At 33.9% G+C, this 25,670-nt stretch overlaps 1 protein-coding gene across 4 annotated transcripts in view; it reads right to left on the minus strand.

The window, feature by feature from the left end:
• Window positions 1-266: 266 nt before the first annotated feature.
• Window positions 267-25,670, minus strand: part of LOC149078990 (cell adhesion molecule Dscam1-like) — a 134,843-nt gene continuing 109,439 nt past the window's right edge. The window contains exons 22-26 of one of the 4 annotated variants that reach the window (XM_089241234.1): window positions 12,558-12,737; window positions 9,520-9,678; window positions 8,009-8,067; window positions 4,562-4,640; window positions 267-871 (exon numbers count right to left, since the gene is read on the minus strand). In XM_089241234.1, coding sequence (XP_089097360.1) covers window positions 861-871; window positions 4,562-4,640; window positions 8,009-8,067; window positions 9,520-9,678; window positions 12,558-12,737 — 488 coding nt within the window. In that variant the 3' untranslated portion in view covers window positions 267-860. The remainder of the gene's footprint in view (window positions 872-4,561; window positions 4,641-8,008; window positions 8,068-9,519; window positions 9,679-12,557; window positions 12,738-25,670) is intronic. The other 3 variants (XM_089241236.1, XM_089241235.1, XM_089241237.1) reach the window with 3 other exon arrangements.

Here is a 25,670-nt window from a genome sequence, read left to right on the forward strand (position 1 = left end):
ATTTTACTGTATATTTATTTTATTCGTTTGGTCATTTATATTAAGTCCCTAAAAGAAACAATATATTACTTATTTTTTGTTTGTGCATCCATGCCATAAATCATCGTACTCTGTTCTATCTTCACGAAAAAAGTAGACAAACAAGAATTAAGTAAACGGCTAGTACCCAGACAACCATTACTTTTCATTAATATTTTAGTCCCTATTTACCATAAATTTATATCAAAATTCTTCGAGCTTTAAACAAAATTGAATTCAACAATGGAAACAAAAGAAGATTTAAAATTTATTCATTGATAAATTTAAGTTGTTATGAGTACATTGAATGCAGTGACACATTATAAATAAATATTTTATAACTCATTTCATGAATAGTTAATAACATCAGGGTTGTCACAAGTAATATATTCCTGAAGGGTAATAAATAAAAACTATTACAATTTTCAAAGCTTGTTTTCTTTCTTGTCGTCTTTTGTTCATTTGTGGCCGTGTCTTGAGCAGTCGGGATCTTTACCTTTCTCTCTGTCTCCGGGAGGAAAAAGTTTCCTGTCGATTTTTGTGTCGCGAAGAATGATCGTAATCGATGGAGATCGTTGTCCCGAAATGAACTTCACCGAAGCATAACAGCATTTGCCCTCCGAGAAATAGGGATTCATGTCCCTGGATGAACGCAGATTATGCGAGATGAGCTTTCGATCCGCTTTTAGTTTGGAGTTGCGCGCCGATGCATATGTATTATGTGGAGTAAAATTGCGTATGTGTGTGTGTACATGTATATATGCCTGTCCTCGTTCTACCTTCACTGAAGGGAAAATGAAGTTGACATCATGAATGGCTCGAGGAAAATATGTTCTGTTTTTCTAAGAGAATCCTGAAAAAAAAATAGCGTATGCCGATTATTCTCGAATATATTGTCGTTCAAAATATAAATGCGATAGAAGAAATTCATGTCGGTAAAAACAATAATGATGCAATTTTTTTTCTTAGCGACACAGAATATATATATATATATATATTCTGAGGTTTCAAATTTGAAGACTAAAATAAATAAAATAACGCACTCAAACTGGATCAAAATTGATTATTTCGTATTATGATTGTATCTATTTTTTATTATAGCGTATTCCTCGCAATAGCAGCGATGCAGGGAAACATCGATGGAGACAAGCATGCGGGAAAATTAGATTTAGGGATTTCGAAAAGATTATTCAATGCCTAGACTCAAAGCATCTACTGAATTCACTGATTTCAACCTCGTGTGTTCTCTACATTTTCTTATCTATTTTTACGAACTTTACGAGGATATTTTCTATCTACATTGAAGATTTTTCAGAATTTCGCGTTTGATTTTTCCACCGTAAACGTTAGTTAATTGCAAATGTCGGATGCTAAACATATTCGTTCCAGTAAATTTTATGAGTTAAATGGGAAAAATAAGTTGGCTGTGAATAATTTTTATATTCTTTGATTTGTAGGTATGAGATTTGATTAATCAGAGTCAAAAATGAATGAATTGCACTTCAAAATATGATATTCAAGTGTTTGGAATATATATAATGATTGGTTCTCCTTCCTGATGTTCTTTGTGTACACGCTCCTGAATATGCCGTTTGTAATTTTTGGCGATCTTCTTGGTAAGTGAGCGCCATGGGTTAATAGTTTGAGGCCATCATACTCATAGGACGCCTAGTATTTCCACGTCAAAAATACATTCAATGCTAAAGGGTTAATTCTGATTGTAATGAAGAAGTGACAGCATATTTCTTCAATCACTTAACACAAAATAATGTACAAAACACAGTATCTGTATTTCGTATTAGACTGCCGATAATTAGGTCGGAGTGATTAGTAAATGCATAATTTCCGTTATGGTTATCAAATTGCAGACAAATTACGTTCACTTCAGTGAAAACTATAATTTATTCCGATTTCCATACTTATAGATTGATACTAATCTTCTGTATGTATGATGCTATCCTTATAAAACCTCGCTTTTCCCAGCATGCCAGGAATGGACCAGACTCCAACATTCATAAAGCTGGTGTCCTCCGATTTTTAAGGCATACCGGCTAAAGCGGGGAAATACACGGTACATAGATTTTAAATTTTGAGAGAAAATTACATTAAATAATATTTAGTAAATTCAATTAAAAAACATTCTTCGAAATATTTTATTATTCAATTTTTGAATACATTTAAATAATATAGAGAATTTTAAATGGCTATTGTTTTTCAAATTTTGAATGTTTAATTATCAGTTTTTCTTAGACTATTCTCCTAGTGAATATTTAGTACATATACTATTCCGAAGAATTCTAAAGGAAGGTAAAAAAATAAAATTTACCAAAGTCAGTATATGCTGTTGGTCTCTGCATGTTTATTTATTATTTGATATATAAATATTTATTTGAAAAAAAATGTCGGGTTGGAGGGAGAAAAAGTTCTGAATAAATATTTGTGCTATTTCTTTTTTCAATTTTTCTAGCTGAAATTACTTTCGTCTGCTCGGAACTACAACGATAACTGTAGGTTTCTACGACATAATGAAAAAAATGTAAGTGATGTATATTTCAGAGAATGTTTTGAGGGATGTCACATATGGAAAATCAATAAGTTCTTTAGTTTGAAATTAAATAAATATTTATCAGAACATTTTTCATTTACTGGTTAAATGTTGTTAAACTATTACTGTATTAATGATACGAAGGTGAATCCTCAAGAAAGTTTGAACGTTTTCAGGCACATTCCAAACATAAGATACTTATAAATGAAACATGGCACGGAGATATATGTTCTGCCAAACTGCCTTTGGTATATTTTGTATGACCGAACTATCTTCTATTATTTAAACATGACTTTTCTGTAATGTCGATAAAAATATACGAATATTCGATGTATAGATACTAATATATTTTTCCTTCACCGAACAATTCCATAATGAACTTCTATAACAGAGCAGGTAATCATTTTACAACAATAAAGGATATTATTAGATTCTTATTAATTGTAATAAACATTCCATTCGAAAATGACTTCGAACTGCATTAACAATAACTGATTCCTGATAAATTATCTACGAATTACAGTCAAACTCATGTCACATCATTTGAATTTTAGTAAGAGTTTAGTAAGGGACAGAAAGCCGACATACGAAATTTTAGGACAGATATTTTGAATCATTGCTGTTTTCATCATATCATCTATCTTATTTCTCAACATGACTCAAGTCAACTCAAATTGACATACGTGTGATGGTTCGGTTGTTGTTAGTTTATGAAATTCCCTCGCATTACTATTTTTTCATTTTATTACAATATATTTTATTATTCATAAATATTTATGATAATACATAGATATTATATAGATTGGATATGCATAGATATTATATAGATTGGATATACATAGATATTATATAGATTGGATATACATAGATATTATATAGATTGGATATACATAGATATTATATAGATTGGATATACATAGATATAATAGATATTTAAAATAGGCAGAGAAAAATCATCCGTTAAGATGTGAGGGAGAAGAATCATTATATAGGATGAACAAAATTTATTGGTTGCAAATCTTCTGGTGCTATTTGGCTATAATTAATCATCGGTATTGATGAAGTTAGGTTTTTTCATGTAAAAAAATACTACAGATAATTAAAAGAAATTTTGATATGTTTTTTCTCTATAATTCGGCTGTTCGGTAGTCTGGCCGGTCCTGTAATTCGACAGTTTTAGGAGAGTTTTCTTCACGCACAGAAGAGAGAAAAATTTGTCATTGCATGTCTGTGCACAAAATTTTATATTATTTGAATGTACTTTTTCAAATAACTTCCAATAATGAGTCCCACCGTGGTTTGATATGTACTGGATCAGTCTATTGTAATGTAGTCTCTATAAATGAGGATCTTATTTTCAAAAGGGAACATTTCCCCAACTATTAAATTTGCAGTAGAAGTAAAACACCTTTTGCTGCCATTTTGAAGGAAAAAAATATATTTTAACGAATAGGACAGTTTAAAGGAAAAATACCGAATTGAATATGTATCCTTTTTATAGAAACGAACCTTTTTACGTTGTAATTTCAACCAAAAATATTCACGCTTGAATAAACCATGTTGAATAATTCGACAGAGCTCATCGCAAAGATTTAAAAACAGCTGAGAAATGTGAATTTCGAGGAAAAAAAAGTTGAAATGTACCTTTTGAAAATAAGCTACTCAAATAACACAGTTTATAATGGTTCAGACGTATAGAAGATATAAGATTACATGGACATTGGTTGATTTGGTGTTGTTTATTTAACTAAACCGCGAGTTATTCCAGCAAGGGTATGGCATGATAAATTTTTTCTCAGAAATCAAAGGAAAAATTTTCATCAAAATATTCTAGTCTTTCAAAAAATGGCAGAACAAGCTTCTTGTTTGACATTTGCAGATAACAAACTCAAGTAACGGTATTGCAAATTGAAAGTAATTTTCATTCGTTGAGTTAATAGTTCTTCTATTAATGTCGGCACTAATTATTGTATCTGTTCTTTTCGGTTCCACACTTACCTTGTTTGTACGCTGACGTCACGGAACCCGACCTCGTCGGCGCTCGTTTTATCGTCGCAAAACCTCCTTCGTCCGAGCGCTGAAAATTTATCAGAAACGAAAATGAGTTTTATCGAAGGTCAGAGAAAATTACTCCAGCAACAACCAAACGTTGGCTCCTCCCGTCATCCAAAGAGAATTATTGGTTCCTTTATAGGGATTTAATCAGGTAAGTACTTAACTTCATCGACGCACCTGGCTCTAAACTCAAAAATCCTACTCATTAATCCAGCTTTTCTCTTTGTCCGAAATTGTGGCTTCAAACTCTATCTTAATATCGGATAGTAGAAATATTATTAAAACGTTTAATCGCGTGGCATTTTTGCACAAAAAAATTACGAAATATATGTTTATGGTAAATGATAATTGTCTGAAACAATTTAAGGTTTACTTTTTGAATACATAGCTTATAAAGATATGTATAAATAGATATAACTGTCCGATTTAAGCTCGCATTTCACTAAATATACAGGGTGCATAGCAAACAGGAGGTATGTCATTTTACTGGCGAACGTTGATCCTAGAGGTATACTTCCGATTAGAAAAGTTTCCAAATAAGGATCAGTACTCACTTATGTCATTCATGTTTTCAAAGGGCTCTATAGTTAAGAAAGTAAAAAAAAATTAACTTTTTTTATACAGTCCCGCATGCCCTAAACCCCATTTAAAAAGTTGGTGCCCTGTCTTTCTTGATGCCAAAAAAAATCCCACGTTTCTAAGTGCAATATTCACTGAGATATTCAAATTCGAAAAACGGAGGGAAGTTGGAGAAAAACAGTATTAAAAGCGGAAAAAACCGTTTCACCCACATGTCCTGAACGCCATTCTCCTCATCGAGATATTTCAACTTTCGAAATTGCATAAACAGAATTATTCTAATTTTAATCAAAGATGAATCACACATATAGATTTTTTCTTACACTCATTTATAAAGTCTTACATTATCGCACTTGGATTCCATGTTTTAGTTCATGCTGAATTGATTGGCGCCCACACAGCCGTTATAACATAAATGTAGATATCCTTCCATTCCTACGGTTCAACTGTCAGTTACGCTGCTTCATTTGCGGCCGTTTTGCGTGTAAGGTTCACGTATTAAGTAGCTCCCTGGGGTGCTCAAAATTATAGAGCAGGAAGAATGCAGTCCCTTTAAGCATTAAGAATGTAATCAAAGTGTCGTTTGGGTCGCTACTGAACATTAGGAACCCAGTGGAGATGAGCAGTACCTTGGTTATTCCAATTTATTTCTGTGTGAGTCCCATTTCATATATTTCACATTCCGATAACCTATTCTTTAAATATTGTGAAGCATGTTATCAATTAATTCAACTTGAATACGGCACAAATCGCAAATCAATATATGTTTAAAATGTTCGATTCATTATCTTTGATTAATGAACTTTAATACATTAAAAAAAAGCGCTAAAATTTGATTAAAAGTTGATTATTGCAGCACACTACGCTTCAGAATGTTTGTATATGTATGTAGTTTTCATGAGAGTTTGAATATATATGCTCGTGCCACATCACGCATTTAACGCTGTTTTTCACTAATTTCCTCCGTTTTTCGAATTCGAATATCTCAGTGAATATTGCACTTAGAAACATGGAATTGCTTTTTTGTTGGCATCAAGAGAGACAGGGCAACAACAACATTCTAGTTTGGCTTTGAGTCACACGGGAGACTGTATAAAATGTTTTATTTAAGTAACTAAACAACCCCTTTGAACATCAATAACAATGTATCTGTGTAATACACGTTATTTGGAAACATTTTTTTTTTTTTGGAAACATACGTGTAGTATCAACGGTTTGTCAGTAAAATGTCAAACCCCCTATTTGCTATTTGTCTTGTATAATATCATCCTTTCATTTACCCGCAGTCATATTTTTATGATACAATCATTATAGCCATCAAGCACCAGAAGAATCAATATTTAAGATTTTAGTACTAAAAGTCATTGACTGGGATTTCTTGGTTAATTCAAAAGTATTTATTTTGCCGTTGAATGATTTTATTGTATTCTATTAATGTGATTTTGAACAAGCTAACTATTATCTTTTTTTTCTATCCTTATGGAAAGATTACTCGGGTAGAAAATAATGCACATAATCATTTACGAAAGCGTAATAAATCTTTGAAATGAACGCATACGGTTTGAAGTAACTTTAATACTAATATAAAAAAAATTATAATGCTGATTTTCTTGCTCTTTTACATGAACAATTTTTCAAATTGACGGAAAATATTTAACACGTTTTTAAGACAAATATAAGAAATTTCATTTTTTTTTAATTCAGGGAGTATTTTATTAATTTCAAGATCTCAGTATAATGATTGTATGTTCAATTTAAATGCACCATATGTTACCGGAAAAAACAAATCCTTGATATATTAGCTGAAAATATTATATATTTGTATATTTTTGTATGCATTACAATAAAAACCAAAGTTTCATAATTAATCTCCTTTACAGCAACGTAACGGAATATACAGTATTTTACGGATGGCTACGTATGTACGTACATACATAATCGTCAATTTGAAGGTTTTATTTTTCACCGATGTAATCCTTCGATAAATGAATGCCTTAACAATTTCATATATTTTCACAAATATATTTTTGTTTTCCGTTGTATAAATATCGTCCTTTCAACAAGATCATTGGGATTGTTTTTGGCTTCTCAAACTCGTCTATGAGCATAACGATGTACTTAAATAGTCATATTTGGTCTCATATGTGATTGAGTATATTTTCACTTCACGATAGAAACAAACAAACAAAAAAAATGAAATTAAAAATTCTATGTTTCAGTATTTTTTTTTTCACTTGTAAACGCTGATTTTATTATTTCAACAGAAAAATAAAAAGTTGTTCTTCTTTAATCCAAAATAGAATGACACAATTTTGCAACTAATATAGAACATCAAAAAGTAAATTAAATTTAGCAAGCAATTGTAATATTTTTCTCTTTTTTTCATCAGTGATTTATTTTTATTGGATTAAAAATGCATTTCTGAATTTTAAATTGCGAATTCGTGAAATGTCATATAATACAAAAAAACTTATTAATATTTCCATTTTTCGCGTTGCATCCAATTTATTCTTCATTCAAATGCGTACACAAGTGAATTTTTTAAATCCTAATTGCATATATATTACAATACTGTAATAGTTATTTTTTTATTCGGAAGTCAAAATATCAGTCTCCTCATTTACCAGTGTCTACGTAAAGCACAGAACATAAGAAGATTGTTATCCGTTTCTATAACTGAAATATTTATTCAGAGCTGACAAAAGAATTTTATGCTTAGAAAAAAAAATTAGATGAGAATATTTTAAGTAATTTTCCTATTTTTCTATTTCGACAAAAGTTAAAACTGTGCTCTTTGAAAAATCTACTTGCCTGTCTTGCTGATGGAATTGCTATATAAGGTTCAGCATACTCATGCTGCTTTTCAGTTCCTAAGAAGAGAGTATTTGATAGAAAAAAAAAGAAAAAAGTAGAAAGGAAAGAGAAGAAAGTAATAAAACAATCAATGATAAATTCCAGACAGAGAAAGGAAAAAGAAACTAAGATTTTTGCATAATGATAGAATGTGAAATGAAAGGTTTAAAGAGGAGAAAGATTTTCTAATATTGAAATAAAAATACGATAAATGTGTCATTTAAATCACGAAAGTTCAAGATATCTTGCGAAACGTTAGAATAAAAGTCTATAAAAGTAAGTTTAACACTTCATTCAGAATTTAGTTCATGCTGAAGTATTAGAAATGAATGATTATCATCATGCTAATCAAAATTACAAAAAAATAATAACGAATAAATAAATAAACTTCTGAAAGACAATTGAAGAAGACGTTTTCTATCCACAATATATTCGAGTATTTCTACATCATTCCAAGTAAAATGTAAAAAAATAATTCCATTTTTTTCCAGATTATTTGTCCCAAACAAAGAAACAAAAGTTTGAACTCTTTTTAAATAAGAAAATACAATGGTAAGAAATACCTCGAATGCAGTTTTTGGTTACGAATATATAAATTACAGAAGATTTCATTCCTAATAACTTTTATAATGAAGTTTTAAACAGTCATAGTATCGTCTTAAATGTTTGAATATATTATGTATATAATATATAAAATATATTAATCACTTTCACAAAGAAAACGCCAGTCTTTGTATTTCAATTATAATGGGAAGGATTTTAATTAAAATTATAATTGAACAAGTCTGATCCCCAACGTGGGACACACTCCCCACAAGAGGGCACAGTATTTCACATGAAGATAACTTTAGAACTTTAGATTGAGCTTTTTTTTTCGTACGGAACTTTTCAGAACTCCCACCATAATTTATATCAGTTCAAATTTATACTTTTTAAACAATTTCTCTATGACTCCTTTCTTTTAATTTTTCCTCTCAGTGTTTTCTTCGGAAGGGGTTTAACTAAGGTGTCCAAACATTTTGTGTTCCATGGACAATTTGTGCTAGCATGATGAAGTCTGCGGACTCTTTGCGCTAGTAAAATGAAGAAATATGCAAGCCACGGACCCCTTTACAAAATGATATTCTGTGTGTAGAAATGCAAAACTAATGAGTTAATTGCTATCTCATCTAGCTCCCGGACCTCCTGAAGGTTCTTCAAGAACCGCTGCTTTTGACTAAGTAAATATCTTTTTTTTGGCTTCCTCAACGTAAATAGGACTTTACTTTTTAAAAAAACAACTCTTTATTTAGCGTCTCCATTTTATTTTACGACCCAGAAACAGATATAAAAATTATCAGTCTGTGTTTGACTCTTTCAATAATTTTCCATTTATAATCCAATAGAGAAATATATTCTGATCACGATAATGCGGATATACAAAATAGGTAAGAAAACGGTTTCGGACATATCTCAATACATATACTCACTTCTATGTTCAGTGCTTTTTGGTGTGGTCCGATGCTGCTGATGGCCCCTGGAGGGGGAAGAGTAATGAGAACCATTTACAGTTGGTGTTTTACATCCTTTCTGATGGGTTATTTCAGTCATTATTAGAGAATCACCGATAGTCTTCTGAGAGTCTACGTCTGGTGTGAGAAATAGCAAAAAAGATCATGGTTTAATAATAGCTTAAGATTGGATAAAGAAAGTAAAACATTAAGTAACACAAGTTATAATATCTATTCAATGGAGAGAATCTAGAAATTTTACATTGAAAAAGTCGTATTAATTGTATTACGCAAAGTGTCTGGTCCAAATTCGGCCTTTATCTCATCTAACGTTCACCGTACAGGTATATGCTTCTAATTTGAAAAATACCGAAAATGTGGTCAGGAATTATTCTGAACCTGTTTCAAGAGTTCAGTCTGTTATAAAGTCAAACATCGAAATTTCTATACTGTCCCCTGTCTTCTTATTTCCAATTAAAAAATTGTTGCTCTATCCTTCTTCAGTGCAACCGAAACAAATTCATATTTCTAAGCACCGTAATCGTTGTGATATTTGAATTCAAAAATCGGAGAAAAGTTGTAAAAGAACAGCATAAAATAACGAACATCGCATTTTCCCTCGTTTATGCTGCAGTCGGGAATTAGAAGACGAGGCGATCGCATAAATATTCAGATTATTATTTTTTAAATTTTTTTTTTACACACTGTATTTTTATTCTCGAAACAGTTACAAAGTGATTCTTAAACATATTATAAGCATTTTTAAAATTAAAATAATACCTCTCCGATGAACGGTTGATGGAATAAAGACCAAAATAGTACTTAAAAAAACATCATTTTATGCCTGATTATTAATAAATTAAACATTCATCAGACTCATTATTTGTTATCTAAACTATTTGTTCTTTCTAGCAGAAAAAAATTAAAAAACAAAAAGCCGCTATATCTTAAAAAGAAATCCCATTGCTTCAAAATAAATTCTAATAAAATTTATGTTCATTTGAATATATATAATAAGCATATGGTTTCGCTCTTTTGATGTAATTTTCAATCCAGATGGTCAATGACACAGATCTCTAAGTTATTAACTTTATTTTTGATTCCGATATCGCTATTTTCAGCTCCAATCTATGTTTTCCACTGAATCAAAAATTTGTTCATTCTCAAAAACGGAATGTATGTAGCCTATCGTCCCAGAAATAAGAGTATATAACATTTGACCAGCAAATAGATCTTTTACCAATTTAAAAGATATTGAAGTTCTTTCCATTCGACATTCATTTTCTTTGAACACATTCAAGATGAATCAATTCCCGTCGCTCACCGATCTTCACCAACGATGGATGTGATATTGCTTTCTTCTCTATTTCTTTTCTTCATGTGATCACAGTGAATACTTTTTTTGAAGTTGAGTATTTTTTGCACTGTTATTGAACTTCATTATTATTCTTCAAATTTTCTCTCTATTTAAGTATTATTGAACTCTTATATGTCTTCGAAAAATTCATAAAAAAAAAGCTGTAGAGGCTTTCGAAACATTTTCGATCATTTCTCATTATGATAGGTCGATGTAGATAAAGGACTTTTTCATTTCACTCAATTTTTCTTTTCGTTCTTTCTTAATTTTTTTCATGTACTATTTCATTCATATATTTAAAGACCGACAGAAGACAATTTTAGATTTGTGAAATTATTCTAGATTTCGCTAATAGAAATTCTTTTTTTTTTTTGTAAAATCTATTTTTTTGAGCGTACAATTGAAGAAAAAAATCGATTGATGTTCTAATATTGCGAAGTTTTACTTCACATACTTTTGTTTGACAAAAGTGAGGATTATGAATAGGAAAAAATGCGAAATAGAATCCTATTGGATAAAGTATGAAAACAAAAATTCCTTTAGAAAGTCAAAAGACAAAGAAAAAAATGCATGTTAAAAAAAGACATGAATTTTTTCGTTTAGTATTTTATGATGAAATGTAAATAAAAACTTTTAAAGTAATTTACTTTTTTTCTCGCAAATTTCAAAGCTTTTGATAAAAAAGTACATATAAATAGTAAAAGAGGCAACTAGGGAATACCTTGGATACATAAAAAATGGAATTTTCAAATTCAAACAAAAAAAATAATTCGCAAATAGACAAGTAAAAATAATGTTTTCATTCAATCCCAGAGATGATCCGACTTGTCCTCCGAGACTTCTCAATATATCCGTTGAACATAGACGTGCATATGTAAGCAGAATTCTTTGTTTGGAAATTACGTTTGTGTGTTAAATTTTGAAATTTACTATTTCTCTATTTAATTACTGAAATGTCAGCAAATAACTTTGAAAAACGGTGTAAGATATTCGAGTATACACATTTGACAACTTTCTTTCGTGATATAAAACAAAAATTAGTAGCATAATTAAGGACATGTTATACATGTATTTTTGCAGCATTGGCTTAGCTAAAATCGTATTTTTAGTATTATTTATTCCTGATGCAAACATATCTGTATAAGTACAGTGCATGCCGTTTAATGGGATAACATCGGGTTTCTGATAAAATTAACCATTTGATAACTATGTCCGAAAAACTCCCAGTAGCATGATGATCTCATGCCCCGTGGAGTCTAAAAGAACATACGGAAATGGGGCAACACAGTTTTTCTTTCCCACATTACAGGTTTAAGAATGTCAAATTGGGGAATCCCCCCCATAAGCTAAATTGTTTGTATTTTAATTCAGAAATTATGAGGTATATAGGAAATGAACTATCTAATGTGTATTACGTAATTATGATACTTTTAACAATGTACGGTACGTCCAATAGATTTCTAATGAGGTTCTCCGGACGAGGAGCTGTGAATGACACTGGTCCGTTCCGTACATTTCGAAAGTGATATCAATATCCGAACAATAACATTATACGTGATACTAATAACCGGTGTCTACTGTATTAAGATATTTTAATTTGCTTCAATATTCATGAATACAGTCAGAACAATTTTTTTTTAAATTTGAATAACTATCTCACCCGTTCCTTGATGAGGAATGCCTCTGTCGTTCGTCGAGTATTTTCTCAAACATATCACTAACGTGAAAAGCACGATAATAAGAACGAGAGACGATACAACCACAGGTATGATCAAACTAACATTACGATGAAAAGGCAATTCGATGTCTCGAGGATATCCTGAATAAAGAGTTGTTGTCTCTGTGGAAGAACAATAAATCAGAAAATTAATGACTGTAAATATACATTATTCAGCATTCTTCAGTTAACAATGTTGCCTCTAGTAAATCAAATGTATATATATAACAGTGCTTCAGAATATCTACAACCGTGTTTTAATGCAAGCACCACAACTCAGCTTTTAAGAATGTGTGTGTGCATTGTTTGAAGCTTTGGATATTTACTATATTCTGAACTGACTTTACGACTAAATCCTTTATCACATAATAAAACAGAGGCGATTATGATGTACAGGGTGATTCTAAATTCATGGAACAAAGTTTCAGAGGTGATATAAGGCTCCTAAAAAATATTTTTGGTCATTGACTGTGCGGTAGAATCACAATAGCAAAGGTGGTAGAGGATGTTTCTAGAGAGTGCACAATAGCACCTCACCAAAAGCAAATGTATATTTTTCTGACGGATTTGCTGCAATCAAATCCGGGGGCAGGGTGTTGTAATGTTTGACATGGATAATGTGTCTGCTACTACTACTACACCACTCATGCATCTCATATATATCTTCCTGGGGAACCTCTAACGAAATGGTACATGTTGCAATGTGCGTGTACGTGTTGTGCACTTTATGTTAAGTTTGTGTCTGTGTAATGCTTGTTATAGTGTTGCCATCTCTTTTTTAAATATTGCACAATGGTCACATCGTTCAACTCACATTTCAAAACAAGTAGAGAACAAATAGCTGCCTCAGTGCACCCTGCTGAAATTTCTACTAGTTCACGACGTTTTTCCGATGTGTTGTCACAAATTTTTCAAAACTGAAACATAAGAATTATGTAAATGCAACATTAAAATCATAACTCAATGTGATTTCTGGCAGTTTAAATGTTTACGGAGAATTTCCTTGGGAGAAATGATGTTCTGAATAAATCACCATTTTTTCCCGCCAACACAGTTTTTAGTGTTTTGAAACGAAGGAAAAATCGTTACTTTCTCCTTCCTATGGTTGCAAAGCGTATCGTAAGTAATTGTGTCTCTCACCGCTCCTTAAGTGTCGGCCGAAATAATTTGGAATAATGGAAAATAACACCTTATCAGAAATTATCACTCCTTAAATTAATTACGGTCGTAACCTTCGCCGACGAGATGCACTCGGATCGACGCATCCGAACTCCACCACGGATGAACTACGCCGTCCACATGGCTTCATTCAGTCCACCACGCCACCCAAAGCTACCAGCGGTGCCTCGAAAACTAACGACCATCCACACCACCATGAGATTGTTTCCAAATCGTCGGGAGAGAACAATCTGCTTTATCGACTCATCTATTCACCCATCATAGAGCGTCCGATCCATCCGAAAATAGTTCAATGACTTTGAGGCCTCAGTCAACGCCAGTGGCGCCACAGGGACTTATGGACCAGTAGACTACTACCGCCCGAGTGGCGCAGTGGTAAAGATGCTCGTCTATCACTATGAAGGTTACCATCAAGGTCCATGGGTTCGTTTCCAGGTGTAGAACATCAGAAGCAAGTTCTTTAGCTATCGAGCCTAGGGTGACCACCGATGGATGTAGCCTTCATGTCCCAACCAACTCCACTGGTTGGAAATTGCAGTATGGCGATATATGATCGGAGTTGGTATGCGGTAAAGTAGTAGACTACAACCGAAGGACTTACATCCGGAAGGGACTGAGCCCGGATCCCGCCTGGTCTGACAGCAGGCTTCAACCGCTGTGAGTAAAGTTATTATAATTAGAAAACACTTCTGTCTACTGAACATGACTAACGACATTTATTGAGAGTCAGGTCCATAACTCCCCTATATGATCACAATCTGTCCCTCCCCTTCCCCACAATTCAAAGGCTTAACCTTCCACAGCAATATTAGTTATTTCAGTTGTGCAGGATTCAATAGTTCAACTTCCAAAAAAGCCTACTCTAATCACTGCTCAAAGTGGATTGAACGATGGGACCATTCCCAAATCATCTGAGGGAAGATGTTTTAAAAGCTATTTATTTTTTTTTGCTATTTATTATTAGTATGTGTTAAATGATAGTATGTTTGTCGATATATTCACCGATGGATGTAGCCTTCATTTCCCAACCAACTCCACTGGTTCGAAATTGCCGTATGACGATATATGATCGGAGTTGGTATGCGGTAAAGTAGTAGACTACAACCGAAGGACTTACATCCGGAAGGGACTGAGCCCGGGTCCCGCCTGGTCTGACAGCAGGCTTCAACCGCTGTGAGTAAAGTTAAGTTTTTTAAGTAAAGTAAAGTTTATCGATATATTCACAGAGAAGGTAATGTGTCCTCGAGTAGGGAATATAGTTCCTATACAATCCACTCTTATAACATTTTTTTTCCAAAAAATCTTCATGAAAAACGTTGTCAATAGGAAGACTCTTCGAACGGAAACTGTACAGTACACTGTCATGCTTCCGTTTGCCAGTCCGGCGTTTTCAAGATTTCTTTTTCCGAGTCTGTACGAGTAAGAGTCCATTGATACGAAGAGGCCTTTGCAATTAAGACCAAAATTGTTCCGTTAGTTAATACAGTACTTTGTTGAAATTTTGGGCATCCAAAATCATGGTTCACTGGGTAAATGCCTCACTTGCCCATGCGGAAAAATCATGCTCTGTGCATAGAAACGTACACAGAATTTATATTATGTATTCATTTTCAAGTGATTTCGAGTAATCTGATGAGATGGTTTTACCATCTTTGCATCGAAATACGGAAAACCGATGGCAGTATAATAAAGGACACAAAACAAGCCCAATTATGAAAATATAAATACCTTAGAGCCACACATAAACTAAGAACACGCATCCCTGCATGTACCAATTCGTTAGAAATTCCGTAGAAGAATGTGTACGAGATGCATGCACAGTTAAGTAGTAGTAACCCGGTGAGTTCGGTCATCTGGCATAACCCTTTACTGGTATGTGTCGTGTCAGTGACAGTCTACTGTATTTACCAATTTCGTGACCTCAAAAATATATAACTATGTGTTTTCAAACACACTCTTATATCAAAATGAAGAACTATGTTTGATAATATTGATTATAATGTATTTATATTATCTTCTTACTTTTACAAGATCTTTGTTTCGCATGTGTCCGTAAATGAGAGATCCCATTGCATTTATCATCTTTTCCAAACATCCGAGCAATTCATATGTATTCATGTATATGGATGGGAACATCCCCAATCCTACTAAAATATGCTAATACAAAACTATAGTGGCATCTGTACCACTTAAATTATCAGCGTCAGCTTTAAGCTGATAACTAATGTTTTATTCCCGTGCACGTTTCCCATTAAGGAACAATAATTAATTCAATAAGTTTAAAGAATATTCATCATTAGTTTTAATTACATCCAGCTCGCATAATGTTGCATTCATATACTATTTACTCACTGATTTCTACTCTGGTATAGCCGAATCAACAATAAATTTTCACAACAATATGCAATGCCGAATAGACATTTTATTTTTCCGGCAAAACAACAGTTTGCAAATACAAATGAGCAAATATTTATGAAAGACCTAGGAAAAATAAACATTTGAACGGTTTGTTAAACGATTTTTACATTAAACGATTCGAGACTCAGACGAAATTACTCTTTTGTGTTCTCGCATTCTTCCGACCTCTATCATCTTCTCTCTCTCTCTCTCTCTCATTCTTTGCCGAAAATTCCCATTATTACACAGCACGGACTGTTCTTTAAACTTTTCATTCTACTTAAGAACTCTTAAGAAAATGCTTTAACAATGTTAGTTCTTTCGCGCTCGAATAGGTTTACGGAACATTTCGAGCGGAAATACACGCTGAAGATTTGATTTTCGTTGCTTTACTCTTTCTCTTACCTCCTCATTCTTGCTATAACAACTCCTTTTATGTGCAGTTAAAGGTGCGCTCGTGTCTTTAACCTCCTCCTCTAACACAAACTCTGAAGAATAAAACATGAATGCCGTTTACTATTTAATTGTCGTTTAAAAATAATGTCGGCGGCAACTACTGCTATTCATTTATTTAAAGCCAACAGGAAAGAAGAACGTATATGTGTGTGTGTGTGTTCTATCGTTTGTAGAATCCCTAATCCACTCCGATACACGTAACAGATACTTGGACGTATTTTTTCTTAATTGCAGTGTTTTTTTATTTTTTCGAAACATTTTTTCGAACCGTATTTATTGCCCGTGTCAGAACGAAGCAGTTAACATTTGTAATTTTAACGCGATTTACCGCCGTGAATTATAACTATATTATACACACGGGCACTCTAAATTGAGACATTTTGATAACGTGTTATATTGTTATATTGAAAATTGTATATTTCAATGTGGCTCATACGTTTTGCCATGGTAGAAAATCATCAAAAGCTGTATTAGAAATACAGTCGACACTTGTTTTCACGATCATATTTTATAACAACCAATTCATTATAACAACCGGCACGACAGGTCGCAAGTATACAAATACAAATTCAAAGGTCAAAACAGTAAAAATGCCAAACGAGGTGGCTGATAAAAGATGTCCATAAAAAATGGATGCAGAATATATGTCTAACTATATCAAAATTACTGCAACCCAATAAGAGCAATAAAAATAACTAGTAATTGTGATAGAATATAACCGCCTATAAAAAAATTGTGGTTGTCTCTCATCTAAGTATGGATAGCTTCCCGGTTTATCCCAATATATTTATCGTATTTCTTTTCAAACATGTCAATTGTTTTTTAATTCACGACCTCCGCAGGTAAGCTATTCCCTTTATTCACAAGCCTATTAGAGGAAAAACTCCCTGCGACACCACAACCTAAAATTTTCCCTTACAAATCGATACCGTTGTCTCCCTTGATGAAACACTTAATTGACCATTCTTATGTATTAATAACTAACTCATGGTCCATTTTATCCATCCCGTTGACAATTTCAAACGCTTCAATAATATTCCCTCGACATCTGCGCTCTTCCAATGTGTGTAAACATTTTCCTAAATCAAGTTTATCTTCATAGCTTAAGTCCCGTGTGCCATCAAGAGCACACGTGGTTCTTCTCTGCTAACCCCCCCCCCCGACCAAGCCAATGTATACAAAATATATTTTCCTATTTACGCCATATCTTTATTCAGTATATATAACGATCGCTAAATATAATTCAATCCATTACAACTACCAAATCCAACTCAGGCTGTATTTGTCGTTATTTTACGCAAATATGGATACAAAGACCACTACAGGAAAAATGTCCAACGAGGGGTCTAAAAAATGATACCCGTAAGAAATATAACCAGCAAATATACTTAAACTATATCAAAAACACAGCAACTCAATAAGAGCACTATATAATCAATAATTATTACAAAATATAAATATACTGCCCATAAAAAAGAACAATTATGGTTGTCTTTCTTTATACAAAAATTGGCACGTTTTTAAGACAAATAAAATTCAATTTGTTGAATGGTCGACGCGTTTATGTGATGATATGGTGATAATATCCAATAATCAGAGAATTGATAGATTCTTGATTTATTCCGATATGTTTAGGTATTTCATTTCAACCGTGTCAATTGTGTTAGAATTCACGATCCCCCGGCTGTAAGTTAATCCATATATTCACAATCCTGTTAGAGAAGAACCCCCCGTGGCACCACGACCTTGTGTTGCCCCTGATTAAACAGTGGCGTCCACTTATCGAAGCCGTCGATTAATACGATTGATAGTGTACTCATGGTCCATCCAATCCATCCCATTGAGAATTTTAAACACTTTTGCGAAAAAATAAACGAAATCCATGGTTGAGTTTATTCGATCTTGGCCTTTGATAAAAGAAAGGGTGTGAAAAACAGATGATTCAAAGGTATATGATCGTCACGTTTACGAAAAACACGGTGGTTAACTAATGTCTTCACTGAAAACGGGACGAACTATAGCCAGGCGCCCTGAGTTCGCGGGTGTTGATTTTATCCCCCCGTTTCGCTTACCATTCTTATTTCCTTAAATGGTAGCTCACTTCCAACATGTTAGGTTTTATTATCTCATTTAACATTTAAATTTGAATTAAAAATTTAAATTTTTAACTTTTTTCCTCATTCAAATTTCATCGCGCAATTTCAGTTTGTTTCTGAATTGGAGCATATACAGGCAAGTGAACTTATGTTCCCATGCTAGAAATTATTCATTTGCCGTTGCTATCTTAAATAAACGGAGTGTTATATATTTGATCTCGGATTGAAAGTAATGGCAGAATTTGATAGGAAATCGAAGTCTAAAGACAAAACAGGCGAATCGTTCAGTGTTCATCGCAAAATTAAAACAAAATGAAAGAATTGCTTCATTCCGTGAATGCGATATACTTTTAGAGAGAAACTAAAAACTTCTAAGAGATTTTTTGAAACGTTCCAGATAATGCTCTCCCAATGTAACGTCCGTTTTCCTCGGGGCGAAGGGGGGTAGTTATTACGAGCATCGACTATTACTAAAACTATTATTAATAATTTATTCATTTCCAGTTTCTCACACACATTTCCGATTTTATATGCTATGCAATGTGTGCATACAAATATTTTATAAAAATCTCCAATATCTATTCTATAATATAAAATCACAAACAAACTCGAAAAGGGCCTGTTGCTAAGCAACCGAGTGACGGAAGTCTGTTACGGAAGTGGGTTCGATTCATATATCGATATTCACATTCATATATCGATATGATATCATATATCGATATTGGGTCGATATTCACATATCGGGACCCATTTGACCCATCGGGACCATGTTATGTGCATGTACCAAGAGGCTCCTACATCCTACAGCAGAGCCCTTAGGCTGGAATTTAGATTTCGAGCCCCCAAACCAGCTTTTCAGGGGCCCCTCTGTGATTAATTTATAGTGTGAAAAATCAAAAAGTGATAAGAATCGTTGTGGCCCCTGTCAGCCCTTCCTTTGTGGAGGGGGGGGGAGGTCCATGCCGAGAGGTATATATATGTATAATATACACACACAACAGCAGTGCTCCCAACACAGGGTCGGGGTACCCGGGGAAGATTTCACGTATAAGTAAAAAGTTTTCATTTCCAGGGGCCCTTGATGGATCTCATTGTTTTCTTGCTGCTTTAACGTTGAAAAATTTCGATAGCGGAAGCAAAAGATATATCCAGTCTGGGGCCCCACCAAAAGTAAGCGAATTGGTGTCCCGGGTAATTGGTTGGGGGGTCCTGGATTTTATTCGTTGGTAAAACGAATACAAATGAAAATTTTTCATGGCACTCGCTCCGGGGGATGACCGACAAGCTTCCAAGTCGGGGGCCCCATGTTTACAGGTTTCATTTTGGGTGCCCTGGATTTTATTTGTTGGTAAAACGAATACAAATGAAAATTTTTCATAGCACTCGCTCCGGGGGATGACCGACAAGCTTCCAAGTCGGGGGCCCCATGTTTACAGGTTTCATTTTGGGTGCCCTGGATTTTATTTGTTGGTAAAACGAATACAAATGAAAATTTTTCATAGCACTCGCACCGGGGGATGACCGACAAGCTTCCAAGTCGGGGGCCCCATGTTTACAGGTTTCATTTTGGGGGCCCTGGATGAATCTCATTCTTTTCTGTTGTAGAATTTGCAACAGCGGAAGCCCGAGATAAAGCCAGTCTGGGGCCCCACCAAAAGTATGCGAATTGGTGTCCCGGGTAATTTTTTGGGGGCCCTGGATTTTATTCGTTCGTAAAACGAATACAAATGAAAATTTTTCATGGCACTCGCACCGGGGGATGACCGACAAGCTTCCAAGTCGGGGGCCCCATGTTTACAGGTTTCATTTTGGGGCCCTGGATTTTATTCGTTGGTAAAACGAATACAAATGAAAATTTTTCATGGCACTCGCACCGGGGGATGACCGACAAGCTTCCAAGTCGGGGGGCCCCATGTTTACAGGTTTCATTTTGGGGGCCCTGGATGAATCTCATTCTTTTCTGTTGTAGAATTTGCAACAGCCGAAGCCCGAGATAAAGCCAGTCTGGGGCCCCACCAAAAGTATGCGAATTGGTGTCCCGGGTAATTGGTTGGGGGCCCTGGATTTTATTCGTTGGTAAAACGAATACAAATGAAAATTTTTCATGGCACTCGCTCCGGGGGATGACCGACAAGCTTCCAAGTCGGGGGGCCCCCATGTTTACAGGTTTCATTTTGGGGGCCCTGGATGAATCTCATTCTTTTCTGTTGTAGAATTTGCCACAGCCGAAACCCGAGATATAGCCAGTCTGGGGCCCCACTAAAAATCTGCGTATTGTGTCCCCGCTACTGGATGTGGGGCCCTGGATTTTATTCGTTGTAAAATTGATAAAAATGAAAAATTCTCACAGGGGGGTGTCCGACAAGCTTGCAGGTCAGGGCTTCATGGAAATGTTGGCAGGTTGTAATTCGGTGCCCCTGAATGTATCTCATTGATTTTTGTGGTTTAACATTGTAAAATTTGCAACACATCGGTAGCCCAAGATATATCCAGTGTGGGGCCCCACTGAAATTCAGCGAATTGAATCTGGGGACCCCCATGGGGAAGTTTTCTGGGGATACTTGATGAATCTCATTTGTTTTTTGTTGCTTTATTATTATTTTCATTAAAATTCGCTTCTTCAGTAGGCTGGTGCTTTCACACGTCCCTTTCCCCTTTTCCATAGCACGCTGATGAAGTGGGACGAAATAAACAAGATATGTCCGGGAGAGAAGGGGGGGGGGGGGTTGGCCGCCAAAGGCAGGGGGGCAGAGCCCCCCTAGTATATATATATATACATATATATATATATATATATATATATATATGTACACACACACAGAAAAAAATTATTTTGAGAAAAAGGAAAAAAAATTGAATTGAATTGAATATGAGAGTGAAGTAGAACTTTTTTATACAGTGGTGTTAATATGCTGCGCATATAATATGCATAGCATGACATCAATGTAATTGAATAAAATTTTGTACTATAAATAAAGAAAACTGTTCATTGCATATAAGAGGTAAGCATAGAGTATTGAGATTTCCCTGACTATTTTATTCAAAAATTAAATTTAGACATCAAATTTTTGCAAAATATTTTTTTTGTTTTGCATAAATTAAGTATTTTAAGTATTTATGAATGGATCTCTTATATATAGCCTCAGTATATGAACTAAAGAGTTTTTATTTTGAATCAAAATTTCATTATGTTACGTTAATGTGTTACTTTATCATGCGCGTTGGTTGTTCACAATGCATTATATTTCTTAATGTTTGATATTAAAAAAGTAGGTATCGGAATATATGTGATACATTGTATCAGCATACCATATACAATAGAAAATTTTTGTTCCAAATTTGAAATAAATAATTAGCAACGTATAATTATATATATATTTTGAGATTAAAACTCAACGTGCAAATTTTTAGGGGAGGTAGAAAACACAAAACAGAATCACATAGGAATGTATGGAGAAATTTTTTATTTAGCGATACTTTACACGAGGACAGTGCGTGTACATGTTACGTTTCGCGAAAGTGATTAAAGTTCTTACCATCGATAGTTATGCAAGAAAAAAGTGATTCTGTTCTGTGGGGGGTTTTTTTTTGCGATTATGATTTATTTTTGCGTTTCCGCTCTAGCACTTACAGGACACCTTGGAGTCAAAGAACCTGCGAGAGTTTTGAGTAGTAAGTAAAAAAGTAACAATTATAAAACTTCCGTGAAAACTGTCTCAACTTAACACAAATACGCAGTACAGATGAGTACAATGACACCAAGCGAAGATATTTGGAAAGAAAAGTTCTCCTCTGTGGGGAATTGAACCAATAACATAGCGCTTTCCGTGAGCGTGCTCTACTATTAAGCTAAGAGGAAAGACACATGCTCAATTTTTTTTTTACTTCCCGACATTTTTTAGTGTTTTACTCCGATTTTAAAAATTCACGCATTATTTTGATGTTGAACGAAATTTTGTCGTCAACATTTACAATCTCCAGAATTCGGTTCGTTCGTTATTATCTTGATAGATGGCAGCAGGATATCCATGGTGGAAACCATAATGATTACGAAAAATATTCGTTAACGGTTTATATCTACCACGTTAATGAAGGAAATGACGTAATAATATCCTACAAGAGTTTTGATATTCCATTTTAGTTCTAATTAAAGCCTAAACAGGAAAACAAAATGTTTTTCGCATTGATTCAATTTACCTGATACGCGAACACTTGCAATAAAATAAGTACCAATTCACAGATATGTTAGATAATAGTTTCATGCAAATTTGTTTATTTTACACAAAAAAAAAAATATCCTAACAAATAGCATTTGTTAGGGCATACTTTATGGGGCGCAGTGTTTTACCGCAGTTCACAAAAAATGTGACACGATAAACACTTTTATTCCGGCGAAACATCAAAGTGAGTATTATTAATTAGCATATACTCAAATAAATAGTTGTTCCACACTTGTGCTGACATCTAGCAATGGTAAAGTAGCTATACAGTGTTTAGATAATATGCAAGGAACGCTACGAAGGTTAAAAAGAAAGCTGTACTTATTGATTTTAAAGTATTGTTAGTGGTAAAAGGGTTAAATACTTTTCAGGTCATAGTGATAAAGTATTCGAGGACAGAAAAGAAACATATCCAAAATATCCTGATTAAATTCATTAAACCTGCAGTTATGGTTTCCAATAGTCATGAGATTTATTTTTTTGACTGAAAATTAAACACAAAATAATCCTCAGTATATTTTAAGTAGAAAAAAAAAAACAACACACGTCATTAAAGATGGGAATACTTTCATGATGTCAAATCTAGAGAAAAAAATGACATTTATCACGATATCAGTTTTCGCATTGATCGTTCTTTTAATCATTTATCCCAACTAACGAATATGAATCCATGAATTATGACTATTGTGCCGCCATCTAGGATTCACTATGTAAAACGGAATGGATGTTTAGTTTGTTCTACAGCTGTTAGATGGCAGCACAGAACTATTTTTTTTAAAACTATGGGGTTACCATCCATCCTTCTTTAGGACAGCGCGTCCCTTTTTTTCGTAATAATTTACGCTTCCTCCTGAAAAAAAAAAAAAACGTTTTAAAAAAATTGTCTTATTTCTCCTCCTTTTCAGTTATCCAGAATCATGTTTAGCGAAGTTCTGAAAAATTTATCTCTTCATTGAAATTTGTTTGCGTGTGTGTACTCCCCTCCTCCCCCCCCCCACACACACACACACATTTTGACACGCTTTGACCAACGCTCTCGACATTCCCAGACGAATCTACTTTGCTTCCAAGCAGAGCAGATCCTATTCTAACGATAGTCCAAGCTGATTCCTATGTGGGGGGGGGGGACACTCCTAAAAATTAAAAAAAAAAACTTCTGAGGGTAAAGAAAGAAAACCCTCTCCTTGCTCCAGATGATGTAACAAAACTGACCAGAAACGGTGAGCGCAATTCATTACAAGCGAGGGGAAATGGATAGTTGTTTTATTTTCTTTTTTGCTCCAACTGATAATCTCTGTACTAGACACGTGTCAAAATGTTGAAACGTTTCAAGCCCAAGACTATTGTATAACTTTTCGGCCGTCATCATCCGATCCTATCTCCCCCACCCCGTACTCTTTCGCTTGGTTTGAAATTCGTTGAAAAAATTTACCAAAATGGACGGCAACATTAAATGATCTTGACAACTGTAGGAGCGACGTATAACATTTTTCAGATTATAGTAGTTTTACAAACATCTATATCATTAATATCTGTTCCTCTATTTGTTGGCAACTTATCGGGTGACTTCTAATAACATTTTTTATAACTACAGCCCAGATCATACGCAAATGCATTTCGAATTTTTACCTTTTTTAGTATTAATTATGCCCTCCTCCCCACTTCCTGGAGCAGGGACCCTTGGCTGGGAGTTTTGGGGTTGCCCCAAGACTAGACTTTTAACGGACTCCTCTGCAGTGAAGTTATATCGTGAAAAGCAAAAAAAGATGAGAATCGTTCTGGACTTCAGAGCAGGAGCTCCGTCAGCCCCATCATTTGGGCGCCATGGTATTAATGCACACAAATGCATAAAATTGAAGTTGTTCAGAATAAGTGCATAATTTCTTCACATGTATCAACATTTTCAAACATAAGCAACATCACTAATCGATTCCATCATCCAAAGCTGAAATTTAAGCAAAATATCTGGTAAATTTAAATAATTTATTGACGATTTATTATATTTACCAATACGAGCTGGGGATTGCACATAATTATCGGTAAATATGAAGAACAAAATTCACTAACCTTACAAAGATGGCTGATAAGTATGCATAATAGAGCCGGTGATTATGCATAATAACTGTGTTTATCACATTTCTGTAACATACACACACACAGTGGTTCTTTCAAAAATTATTGGGATGGTAGATCTTTTTTTTATATTTTTAGAAAGAATGTGGCGCCACCTTTTGCGGAAATTGGGGAAAATAACCTAATCACGGGTGTGTGCGCAGGCGCCCTCTTTTTTAAGTTTTCTAACCCTACCTGAAACAGAAATATGAAAGACTGCTGCCATCTATTGGACATTTTAAAAACTAAAATTTTTGACAATTATTTGTCAGTGGAAGATGGCAATACAAGTATGATAGTTGATTACTCAGTAAATAAGAGAAAAAAAAATTTAAATACAACAATAAGAAAAAAAAAAAATATATATATATATATATATATATATATATATATTTGCCCTGTTAATTTTATACCTTTACCATAAAACTTCAATTTCAGAAAGCTTCAATTCTTTTCTGGAAATATGTTAATATCCCATAGTAATTCAACTAACGGTTAAACATTAATCGTGTACGTTATTTGAATGAATGGTCAACGGGTGGTACGACACTAATTGTCAGCATTATTGGTTCAGACTAGGGCTGGGAATCAATTGA

This window comes from Pholcus phalangioides, unplaced genomic scaffold, assembly GCF_987345545.1.
Source record: "Pholcus phalangioides strain wild (caught in Gottingen) unplaced genomic scaffold, Ppha-v1.0 ptg000013l_1, whole genome shotgun sequence".
Taxonomy (NCBI): Eukaryota; Metazoa; Arthropoda; class Arachnida; order Araneae; family Pholcidae; genus Pholcus; species Pholcus phalangioides.